General features: G+C 36.6%; 1 protein-coding gene across 36 annotated transcripts in view; it reads right to left on the minus strand.

The window, feature by feature from the left end:
* The window catches only part of KCNMA1 (potassium calcium-activated channel subfamily M alpha 1), a 417,239-nt gene that overhangs the window by 287,366 nt on the left and 116,979 nt on the right, over positions 1-12,894 (minus strand). For all 36 annotated transcript variants that reach the window (XM_009897628.2, XM_054163264.1, XM_009897623.2 and 33 more), the window contains exon 2: positions 11,791-11,955. In XM_009897628.2, the coding sequence (XP_009895930.2) occupies positions 11,791-11,955 (165 nt within the window). The remainder of the gene's footprint in view (positions 1-11,790; positions 11,956-12,894) is intronic.

Here is a 12,894-nt window from a genome sequence, read left to right on the forward strand (position 1 = left end):
GACAAGAAACAAAACATCATCTTCATTTTCCTTTTCAAACTGACATTAATAAAGCTGAAATATGCCTCCCACACAAGAAAATCTTTTCATTTCTGAAGTTTCTACTCCGTGAAATACTATGAGACTTCATTGCTGCAATAGTCACATAAAAAACACTGGTTTGTATAACTACAAAAAGAAAACACATTGAGGAAAGGAAAAACCCCACCATTATGCTCTCTCCAAGTTGCTTTATTACACTTTATTACTGAAATCTCTACATGATTGTGTTAAAAAGTTTTCCGGAACAAAACTTGTCTGTGGACCAAGAGATAATACCTGATGCAGTAGCAGGAAAGCAGGCAGTATTTCACATCAAAAAATTCTTATAGAACACTGGATCTGTCAACAGATCCATTGTGTGTCTGTGACTTAAATGCCAAGACTAAAATTAACTTTATTTATTGACTAATTTATCCATGACAGTTTAAGGGTAATCTGTGTGGCAACAAAGAGAAATATCCTTACTGTCCTATGTCAAGTGCTATAGGACACTCAACAAAAAGATTGTATGCAAGATGGAAATCACCACAGCCATTCCAAAAGCACTTCCTTCCCGTGATTTCATGTCAATGCTTTCAACAGTTTTAAATGAGAAGCAATACCCTGCTTTCAACTCATTCAGAAACAGAGAAATGGAATTATTTCAAAATTCAATTATTTACTGCCAAGTTTTCTAAAATGGAGAACCTTCTAAGTAATGTTTATTCATTCAAGTAAACTTTCTGTTCAGCATTATCAAATTAGGAAGTCCATTACAAAAATGTATTTGTGTAATGTTTAGTAAGACCAAGTAAAAAAACAGATGAAGTCACCAGATTCTGCTGTCTTTCTGTCACTGCAGTACAAATGAGCAAGTCCTGCTTCAGAATACTAATCAAATCTAATTCTTACACTTTAAAACCTACACCTGCAGTTTAAATAATTTAATATTATGGCCAAACTCTTCTCTCACTGAATAAACAGAAAATACACAGAATCATGAGTTTGTGTTTCCCTTGTCTTTTGAGAATATACTTACTGAAGTAAGAATAACTATTATACTAATCTACATAACCAGATTTCTACACTCAACAGACCTACAGTTCAGCAGTCTGTAAGCAGAAAACATGCTATCAGGCAAGTGTATATGAAACTGCATTTTTTCTGGCACTTGCTGGCTCATGTCACCTTCCTACAAAAATGGAATAAGGAACAGGGCACTATTTATTTCATGTCATTTACCAAGATTAAAAAAAAAAAGGGGGTGGGTAATTCAAATAACAACAAACACAATCACTTTGTAAGCTAAATTATGCTTTCTATACTTTTTTCTTTTTGCTAGCAAATAAAGACATGTATTTTGTTCTTACAATACTTGACTGTGTTTTAATGGCACTTTGAACTAACTGCTTTTTAAAGCAGACTAATCTCCTGTCACTTTTTCCTACATGGAGAGTTTAAAATTAAAATGGACTGCATCAAAATAAATAAACCCCCAAATAACAAAAGCTTATAAGTTTTTTAATTACATTGATCAAAATAGCTTTTCTTGAATTTTCAAAATACATGCCTAAAAAGTGGAAACCCTACAAAAGTTGAAAAACAGTCAATAATACTTTTCTCCCAGTAAAAGATCATAGAATGGCTTAGGTTGGAAGGGACCTTAGAAATCACCTACTCCAACCCCTCCACCATGGGCAGGGATACCTCTCAACTAGACTTGGATACTCAAGGCCTCACCCAGCCCGGCCTTGCATACCCCCAAGGAGGAGGCATCCCCAGCCTTCCTGGGCAGCCTGTTCCACCACCCTCTTACTGAAGAACTTCCTTTAAGATCCAGTCTAAAGATAAAGCAGTAGAACTATTATTTGAATACATTCATGTTTAATCAAGGTTTCCCAAGTGAAAGTCATGTTTTAGCTAAATTCAAGTCAGCTATTTACTGGCATTAAGTGCATTTATACAGATCTTTTCACATCTCTCAAGCTCAAACTAATCTGGCATCCAAGACCAATAAAAGAAGATCAGAAGGCACTGTCTTGCCTTTGTCATCACTTTTTTTGATGTCCAAACCAGCATTCTTGAACATAGTTTTGTACTTTGTTAGAGAAACTGAAGGACTTTCTCCATCCACAATAAAACTCTAGGAAATTCATAACAGGTATGCAAATGTGCACTGCCTTCTTTTTAACCTGACATGACAGCGAGCCATAGTTTCTCAAAGTACACTTTTTACTGTTTCCTTTTACTTATGGGTAAAGCACAAGAGATGATAGCACATTTGTACTAACAAATCACATTAACTGCATCTTTAAGGCTAACAGTGCCTTTTGTTGTCCTTATGTAGAGTCTGCCAATGTACAAAACATGAGGTTCAGTCCTTGCCAGACTCACCCTCACACTCCTACTGAGGACTTGGAAACAGTAAAATGGATGCTATCTAGCTCTTGCATTTTATTGCTTTTCAGTTGAAGACAACTCTCAAGCAGATCAGGACTCCCTACAAAAAGTTTCCTTGACAAACAGATTCCTTTCTTATCTCACAAATCAGCTCTCCAAGACTGGAGATAGCCTAATGTTTATTAAAAAAGATGTTTTTGTAGAGTAGTTTAAAACAAACAAAAAAAAATCTCTACTGCTAATTTAATCCTCTTATCCATTGTAAATTTGAGATAAGAAAAATAAATTAAAGGACCAATTTTACAAATAAAGTAGCTCATCTGACACAGAAACAGATCTTTGACTTCAACTAACAAAAATGGAAACATTATTTAAACCTGTAACTGGCTAGACAGAGTTTATTAGATAACTCTATTGGGTTTTAGAGTCATTTTGGGGTCTAACAGGTTGCTAACTGGTTCATTTTTATTAAAATCACACGGGTTTACCGAATGGGCATCTGAATTTCAGTAACATGATCTATCCAATGTCTTTATACATAGCTCTATTTAATGTGTTGTGTCTTATTTCACATTGATACTGTCTGTTTTTAAGACTCTTACTATTCTTGATATCCTAACTTTGTAAGCCATATGAAATTGTGATGCCTAATTTGCAGTGAAGGCACTTTATGCTAACTATAGTATATATTTTCAAAATATCTGTATTCCATATAAAGGTAAATTTATATAGTTGCTTAAGAAACACTGAAATGCCAATTCTCATGCCAAAGCAGATATTGCTGTCACAGCAAACATTTAAAACCAAATGAGAAAGAGGGGATTTCTACATACTCATCACGTACCTGTAAATGAAACCTAATAGCAGGCCATAAAGCTGTTTACAATTAGCATGCTAATTCTGAAAGTGCAACAAAAATGAAGATTTATTTTCCAATTCCTATTGCTCAGTCAGAAAGAGAATAAAGAATTCCCTTCTAAGTGCAAGTAGCTAATGTCAGTACTCTTCATGATACCAGGTAAGACAAAGCTGAGTGTCTCTCAGTCCAATGCTTACTTTGTGGCAAACCGAAAGTTTTCAAACTTCAGCTTCTCCATATATCTGCAATTCCATACCAGTGAATTAACTCATGTGATTAAGTCAGATTTAGCAATTTTTTTCCCCAAAGATACATTCTCTTACAAGAAATAATAAAAAATCTCGCATAGGCAGGCATTTCATTTGCAGGAATAAAACAGTGGGTTCAGATATGCAAGAAAGGTGTATGATTAAAAAATAGTCTTTCTTATCAAAAGCCATCAGCTACAAAGAAACTATGAGCAAATAGTATTGATGCCCATGGCTCTTTCCAAAAAAGAATACATAATAAGACTACCTTAAGGGAGGTTGTAGACAGGCAGAAGTTGGTCTTTTCTCCCAGGCAACCAGAACAAGAGGACAGAGTCTCAGGCTGCACCAGGGGAGGTTTAGGCTGGAGGTTAGGAGGAAGTTTTACACAGAGAGAGTGATTGCCCATTGGAATGGGCTGCCCGAGGAGGCAGTGGAGTCACCATCACTGGAGGTGTTCAGGAGGAGACTTGATAGGGTGCTTGGTTCCATGGTTTAGTTGATTAGGTGGTGTTGGATGATAGGTTGGACACGATGATTTTGAAGGTCTCTTCCAACCTGGTTTATTCTATTCTATTCTAATGGACTGAATGGCAAGGAAAAAATCAGATTGTTTATCTGTCTGCACCTATCAGGCCCAAAAGGGATAAAAAAAGCAGAAGTGCAGAACAAAACCATAAAGGAATATAACCTGTACAGTATAAAAATATTTTGATACATGAATATGCTATGTCCTGTTTCAAAATATGGAAGTCAAAATAATTCATATATATAGAAATAGAATGTGTGTGTGCATAGATATATGCATTTCTGTAAGGAGAAAATAATACATATTTAAAAACACTAAATGGATTTGCCTATATATGACAGAAATGTATTTTGGATGTGAAAAAAAGTGCACTGGAAGAGGGAAAGAAAAACCAAAGTAAATTTCTGAATTCAGTATTTTTTTTAAAGCTGACTTTAATACTTTTGTACCAGTATGAGTAATGATTCTTAATCCTAGATTGTACAGACTCAAAGGAAGAACGGCAAGTTTGGTTACAAGTTCAAAATCACTTGTAACTGTTACAGCCAAGAACAGAAACCAGGCTAAACTTCCAGTCCTGTGTTGCATTTATTGAATCACACTGCTCGTATTATTTTTCCAGGATGACAGAAAATGCTTAGGAAATTAAGAGGTACTGTTAGAGACTGTACCATCTATTGTATGTCCTCTAGCTGACACTTCAAAGGCAGGACAGTTTTCTGCCCAATTAACTCCTCCAATGGATTTAAGCTAGTGGCTGACAATCTTTTCCAGTCTAGAGACTCCTAAAAGTCTTCTGTTGTACTTAACAAACACCTTTCAGTAACTGTAAACATATAAACTTGCTGGCTTGGTTTTCTCACTTTTTGCAGCTTTCTACAGCAGCAATATGAAAAGCATCAAACTCACCCAAAACAACTATGCAATATTTACAATGAAAGGACACAAAGCAGTTCAGAAAAAGTAATCTATACAAAAACCTTACTCAAACAATTTTCTAGAGCTTGATAGAAAAATAGCTACAGGTTTCTCAGACATCTGCTAGTATGACACACAAGACTTAGGTTCCACATGCTGATTCATATGTTGCTGTTATGTACCATGGAAGAACTTCTGATTTACATGTACTTCATTATTTTCAATAATATTTCACAATACTTTAAGTACAGCAGAAAGAGACTTTAAAATCATACAATGTTTCTGGCTGGGAGGACCTTTAACGTTACCAAAGTCCATACTCCCTGCAAAGAGCAGAAACATCTTGATCAGGCTGCTAAGAGCCACATCCAACCTAACCTTGAAAGTTTCCACAGATAGGGCTTCTACCACTTCTACAGGCAACCTGTTCCAGCTCTTAACCACCTTAATCACAAGAAATTTCTTCCTTCTATCTAGTCTAAATCTCCCACCTTTTAGTTGAAAACCATTACCTCTCATCATGTTGCAACACCCACAACTAAAAAAGATCATCCTCATCTTTCTTACAAGCCCCTTTTTACACACTCAGATGCCACAGTAAGATCTCCCAGAGCCTTCTCTTCTCCAAGGCGAAAAACCCCTCAACACTGACAGAGTGCAGCTTGATCACATTTCTTGAAACAAATCTTTAGACATAAGCATCAATGACAAGTTTGCTCAGGTATTAGTTGAGAACAAAAGCAGCCTTTAAAAAAAAAAATGTGAGAAAACTGTGATCATATTCAAATCTTTCAAACTTTTTTCACACCTGTGCTGGGTTTCCATATATAATGATATGCCAGGCTTTTGAGGGTAGGCATATCTGACAGCTTGGCTTTGTTTACATTGCTTAGAGCAGAGCACAGAATTCTCTGATTTAACTAAAACCATTGCAGATTCTGTTTGCATATGCATGGTTGCTAAACTGCAGCATGGAGTAAAAATGGTAGCATGCAACACTGTTCAGACAGCTGGAATACACCCAAAACATGGATCATCTGTCCTAATGGCACCTTCTGTTGATTCTTGAGGTCAAAATTCTCCTTGTAAGGTTTAACTTTACAGAATTTGGCTTGGTTAGATTTAAAATTTTTTTAAAAAGGCAACCAAAGTCACAAGGCCAGGCTGACATTGTTTTCCTGAGAAATTGATTTTAAAAGGACAAATTACAAAATTAAACAGCCCACCGAAATGTTGCATTTCACATTGACACTAAAATGCACACAATACACTCTTGATTGTTACCAAGACACATAGCTATACTATCTCAAGGTACATTCAGTATCATCAGACTGCACATTATGGGATTAAATATAATGGCTGACAATAACAAAGAAAATTGTGCATCTCCATGCAAAAACTTAGTGTTCTGCTATTGTTTGCAGCAGGCTCATGACAGTATGACGTTTTGTACATCACAACAATAAGATGGATCACTAAATCTACCTCTGTATAAAGAATTTTTGCAAGATTTTACTCTGACAGGCATAAACTGTTCTTCTAACTGTATGTAGGAGTTGCATATTTTCAGATGAGAGGACTGTGGGCACCTGACTGCACTGGATGGCTTAGTTTGCGAGCAGTGATGAGTATCTGTCTAAACAAAGCACAATTCGGTCTCATATTTCACCTTAGTTCCCAATGTGGCATCCCTACTCTAAAAAGCAGTAACAATTACACTGTGATTTTAAAATACATTTTTTAAGTTTAGGTTGGAAATCCAAGAAGGATCAGATTATATTTCCTTTTCCATCCTGCATCTACCATGCCTCAATTAAATGTATTTTGTGAGCCCCTCTCCATGACCACAGTCAGTGGTTCCATAGCTCATTAGAAGGCACAGAATTATGTTGCAGAAATTGCCTTTTCACGTATCTATCCTAGATGGCTACACTAAAGAGAAACAATCTTCACAAGACTGTAAAACACAGCAGTACTGCTTCAAAATCCTATAAAGTCTTGTCCCTTCTACTTTTGAGAAACTATTAACAGCTCTTTCCTTCTTCCCCACCTTCCCTACTGAAACATTTATCTTCTCCTGAGATGAAGTGTCTGCAGGATGAAGACTCTCTTACTATGAAGGAGGGAGCAGGACTAGTCAGAGCAGACATAAAAGTTTTTCCCTTAAACTCATGGGATTTTGCTGTAGACTTCTAGAAGATGCTGAGAGTTTTCAGTCTCTAGGTGAAACACAGAACAGGCAGCAAATATTCCCTGATGTTTACTTTGATTTCCATAGAATCATAGAACTCTTGCAGTTGGGAAAGACCTTTGAGATCATCAAGTTCAACTGCCCACCTAGAGCTCATAATCCCACCACCACTGCTAAGCCACTACCTTGAAACCACATCCCTCAGCACCACATCTGTGTGTGTTTTAAACACCTCCAGAGATGGTGTCTCCACCACCTCCCTGGGTAGCAGGTTCCAATGCCTGAGACCCCTCTCCGTGATGACAGTTTTCCTAATGTCCAAGCTGAACCTCCCTTGGCACATATCTTACCCTGTTGTCTGAAAACAGCGTTTCAAGGAATGGAATGGAATGGAATGGACCAGACCAGACGGGAAGAGACATCTGTTAAGCCATCTGTTAAGAGGTCATAGAATTCACTGTAGAGGAGCAGAAAGTTTCTGAAGATAACCTTACAGTAGGTAACTCCTATAGCAGCAGCTACAACCTGACTGAAACACCAGAGAAACACATTACAGAATCACAGAAACATTTCAGGTTGGAAAAGACCCTCAGGATCACCAAGTCCAACCCAGAACCCTACTCTACAAAGCTCACCCCTAAACCACATACCTAAGCATCACATCCAAACCACTTTTAAACACATCCAGGCTTGGTGACTCAACCATCTCCCCAGGCAGCCCATTCCACTGCCTGACCACTCTTTCTGTGAAAATTTTTTTCCTAATTCCCAGTCTAAACCTACCCAGTCATAGCTTGAGGCAATTCCCTCTTGTTTTGTCACTAATTACCTGTGAGAACAGACCAGCACCAACCTCTCTAAAACATCCATTCAGGTCCTGACTGGGCCTGATCCTCTGGTTGTTCTCTATATGGCATGTAATGGTGCTCGAGATGATCTGTTCCATGACTTTCTCCCATACCGAGGTCAGACTGACAGGTCTTTCTTCTTCCTCAGGTAGCCAGGACTTCAGATAAATAATGGAAAGTGGCTTGGCCAACTCCCTCAGCACCCTTGGGTATAGCCCATCCAGCCCCATGGACTTGTGTGCACCTAAGTGGTGTAGCAGATCACTGACCACTTCCTCATTTATTGTGATGATATTAGACTACACTGAGATTCAGCTTACAAAAAGAAGGCTTTTAAAAAACAGCATTTTAAATTCAGATCTATGACCTGTATATGATCTATACACTTAATTTTCTATTTCCTCAACCTGTGAACTAAGAATTCAAATACCAAGACCAATAATAAATAATATAAATAATAATAAATATTAAAAAATTAACATTACAAACAAAATAGAGACCAAGCAAAACCAAATTCTTAGTATAGTTCATGTCATTCTCTCGTGAAACATGTTTATCCTTTTTCTTGATCTGATTTTAACATGTATATCTACCTTAGGCTCATCAAACTCATCTCCACATTGTGGGTTTTTAAACTGGCAAAATTAAGGAGAAAAAAATATTAATTATGTTTGATTAGCCACTTCTTGGAAGGTTTAACAGAAATGAGAGTTTAAGGTTGGGATATATTAACACCAAAATTAAGGTATAACTGAAGTAATTGAGGTAAAAGCAAGCTGAAAGAGAAAGAAATTCAGCCAAATTTCTTCCAATATTACAAACTTAGAGCTGATAATAATTTCACAGTTCTTGATATTGCCTTTCTCTCTCACAGGACTGTGGGCAGAAGCTCACCCTTTGACCTACAACAAAAATCTTACAAAACAATCCTTAGTACTGTCAATAATAAATCAATATTCAGAAAAAGAAAATGCATAAATGGATCTTAAACTAGCTGCAGTTACCATAGAAACCAGCAAGACTTACTCAACACTTCCTACTCTATTCCATTATCATTCAGTGTCTCATGAACTCAAATGGAGAAGCATTGTTACTATTCCTATGGAAACAGCCCACATCATTGTCACAGGAGATTAAAGCAATCTAGAACACACCTCTTAGATGTGCCACCAAGGCCAATGAGTGGTTCAAAATAACTAAACAAAGTCTATTTCTCAATAGGGAGAAGTAGAATCTAAACTATTCCTTCTGAACAGTAGGTAACAAACATCAACAAGCAGTTCATCAGCTGTGAATAACTGTGATTAACAGATCTGTACAGTTGCAGTAAGACACTGAAAAGACACTGTGTACTGTCATTGTACAAATGCTTTGATCAGAATATACCCTTTAGTCCTTATGACATTTTTCTTGTTTACCAGGGTGAGAAAAACAGAAACTTTTATACATATAGAAGTATATACTATATATGCATATATCATCTAGAACATATACAACACAACTCTTTCCATCTCAGAAGACCCAAAACCAAAACCCATACTGTTAAATGAGGTTCATGTACATTTGAATGACTGTGTATTAAAGGTAAGATGCTTTCCCATCACTCCCTTCCAACTAGATAAATGCCTCCAAAATTTTTTCTACTCTGTAATTTAGAGTGAGTAAACTTTTGATCTACTGACTAGAAAGTATGACTGCAAGCCATTAAGCTGTCCAGAGCCAGTTCACTTGTCTGTCTAGCCCAGAGACAAATCTCTGACCATATTAATATGAGGCACTTTCTAGCAAGAACAGAAAAGAATAGCAATGTCCTATAGCCCATCCCACTCACAGTCTGAAATAGTTATGTTGGAAGACTATCCCTTCCCGTACTCTACAACAACTGTTAGGCATCTGTTGGCCATTTGTACAATCAATTTTTTGAACCTGCTGATATGGTCTACACAGTGTCACTTTACAAAAAAAAAAAAAAAATCCACTTCTATGAAATTTGTCTTAATCTCTAACAACTCTGATAAATCACCTGTGGTTTTAGCATCTGTTTAATAACAGTTCAGCATAGGTTGTACAAAAAAACCCAAAATCTATTGTGAATGCTGACCAAACCCCATACCAGACCTTTCTCCAAACTGAAAGTTCACAACAATTTTTACTTTGTATGGCAGTTGTTTCTCATCCTTGTTGCTTTTGTGGCCTTTCTCTGTCACTTTTAAGAGATAAAACTAAGGCAACCTGTCTGGTTCTTGACCACATCTAGAGTCAGTATTTTTTTCAGAGAACTATGTGTAATAAAGCCAAAATCCTTCCTCAGCTGCATCTACCAGTTCTGGCTTCAGATTTATCTAAGTCTGGTTTGGATTTTTTTTCCCCTTGATACACTGCCCCACTTTTATACACACTGAAGTTCATCTGCCACATACTTGCTACCATAGTACGAGTAGGACATCATCATAACCTTTGTGCTTTGCTTTCTTCATCCACAAAATAAAAATTGTCATCTGCCTTGAGAAACAGTTGTATATCTAATTTATTAACAGCTACTTATTGTTCTGTCATACTTAGGTATATGCAGAAAGGCAAATTAATGGTCATTGTGATTAGTTCACTCGCAATCATTGTAATATCCTTGCAATGTTTAACAATGCCAAATGCTCAGGTAAAAGGTCATATTCATGCTAGGAACTGGAAGCAGATGCACCATCAAGTAGCAAAATAAAAATACACTTTCTCTCCTGAAACAGGACGATAATAAGCCTTGTACCGAAACTTTAGTGCATCTTTTGAAATCCTTCAACCATATCCTGTGTTGCTTTAACTTTTGTGAACTATTTCACTATTTTATGAAAAAAAGTCTTGATACAAGTCTTCACCCAATTAACACATTTAAAAATAAAAAATAAAAATCACCTAAGCAAGAACAAAAAAGCCAAAAAAGAAAAAAAGTCTGTGCTTTATAGATGAGAACTGGCTCAAACTAAAATATCTCTTAACCAAAGTAAAAACTAAAACAAGAATATCAATTTTGGGACTAGTTTGGATTAAGCTGAAACAAAGTCTCACTTGGATTCTCAAAAATTTTAAGTGAGGAATAAATCTCTGCAGCTATTGATTTACAAGATCATGCATTCTAACATCAAAACTAATCATAATCACACAGGAGACTGATTTTATTGCAGTGAACTCCACAGAAAACTTTCATCAGTTAAGTACAATTTGACCTGGCTATAAAATAATGATATTCAAATAAAGTGAAAACTGTCAAGATTTTCAGTGGAAATTCAAACCACAGATTATCAGTATCTGGTCTGTGACTCTATTTGATACATAAAAATGTTCACAAGTTTGAAAGATTTCTTAAGTTAATAAAGAAAAGATAACATAAAATTCTTGCTATTCTATCAAAAGTATCAAAAATCCCCCTGCATGGTCAAGTCAAACTTGCCTTTGCTCTATATTCTGACTATCTACATTTTTAACACTGTGCTTACTGTCCAAGTTAGCTTTCATTTTTGCTAGCACAATTTTACTTTCAGAAAAATAGGCCTAGCACAGTTCAAAATCATGGTGCCAGAATACTGAAAAAGGCTGAGAAGTGGGCTGAAAGTCAGTCTCTGCTTCTCCCTTGCAGCAGGAATTAGTCTACTATTTCACTTCTAAGAGGGAAAATTGGTAATGATGCAACAAACCAATCAAAAATTTACCACTAATGTTGGGACACAGTGTTCCTTAAAAAATATTCTTTAAAATAACAACATAGGAAACCAAAGAATACTTACAAGTACTCTGCCAGTTAATGTCTGGGCAGATATCATGACTCCTGCCCAATCCTTCACAGAGGTCATCCATCCCACTTCTGCTGCCACATTCTCTTCTTTTTCATCTGTTGTTTTGCAGGCCCCATCTGCCTGTGTATCTCCTGCACCATTGATCTTCTGGGCCTCCTGCAAAATACGTATTCAGATTAGTTAATGTTTAGCAATTTGACTGTGACAGTCACTTTACGGTTGTGGCTAAGAAATGCTATGAAAAAAAGAAATAAGTCTTCCTGGATTCCTAATAGATGAAATTAAGCTCCTAATTTGCCACACGTTTTTAGAAAGAATAGAAACAGAAATGTTCTATGAGGTGCCAGAATAACAACTAGATAATAGTCCTCTCCTTTACTTTACATCTTAGAATCATATATTTGGCATCAAATATACTCTATGTTCCTTTCCTGTAAGCAGCATAACTGTCAAGAGGTATGAATGCAGCCATAGAGCTACATAGAAATGAATGTCAGCATACACTGAAGGACCTTTTGATATGTTAGCTCAAAATGTGTACTAGTGTGAACATAATTAATGTACAAATTCAATTTACTATCACTAGAATTAATTATCTGAGTAAACCTTCACTGAGAAGCATAATGGAACAAGACAATAATTATAAAGTGTGAGGGGAACAAAATACACCACAGACAATCTGGAGGGAGCTACCATGCTATCAGTGAACCAGTGTTTCAAAGAAGTGCTTAATATGTCATAGGAATTGTTCTGTCAGTAAGTGGCTCTCACAGAACAGAGAGATGGAAATTAAAAAGGTGCCTCAGCTGCACTAAGCTCCCTGATGAGTCACATGCACTGGAAATCCTATCAGTCTCTCACGGATGCTGCAGCAAGGATGTTGTGCTCTGTAACTGCCTGCTATGTGCTAGTCACGGATGCTGCACAAAAAACAAGGGAAATGATACAAAAAGCCAGCCTGCATTGTACAGCATCTAAAACACATCATATGCAAAGTATCAGCCTGAGTGTGCCTTTGGTGACAGTATAATATTAATGTCTTCCTGAATACTTGACAAGTACTAAACAAGCATAGGGGAGACAGCAAAATCCCGT

Source organism: Dryobates pubescens, chromosome 8 (genome assembly GCF_014839835.1).
Source record: "Dryobates pubescens isolate bDryPub1 chromosome 8, bDryPub1.pri, whole genome shotgun sequence".
Taxonomy (NCBI): Eukaryota; Metazoa; Chordata; class Aves; order Piciformes; family Picidae; genus Dryobates; species Dryobates pubescens.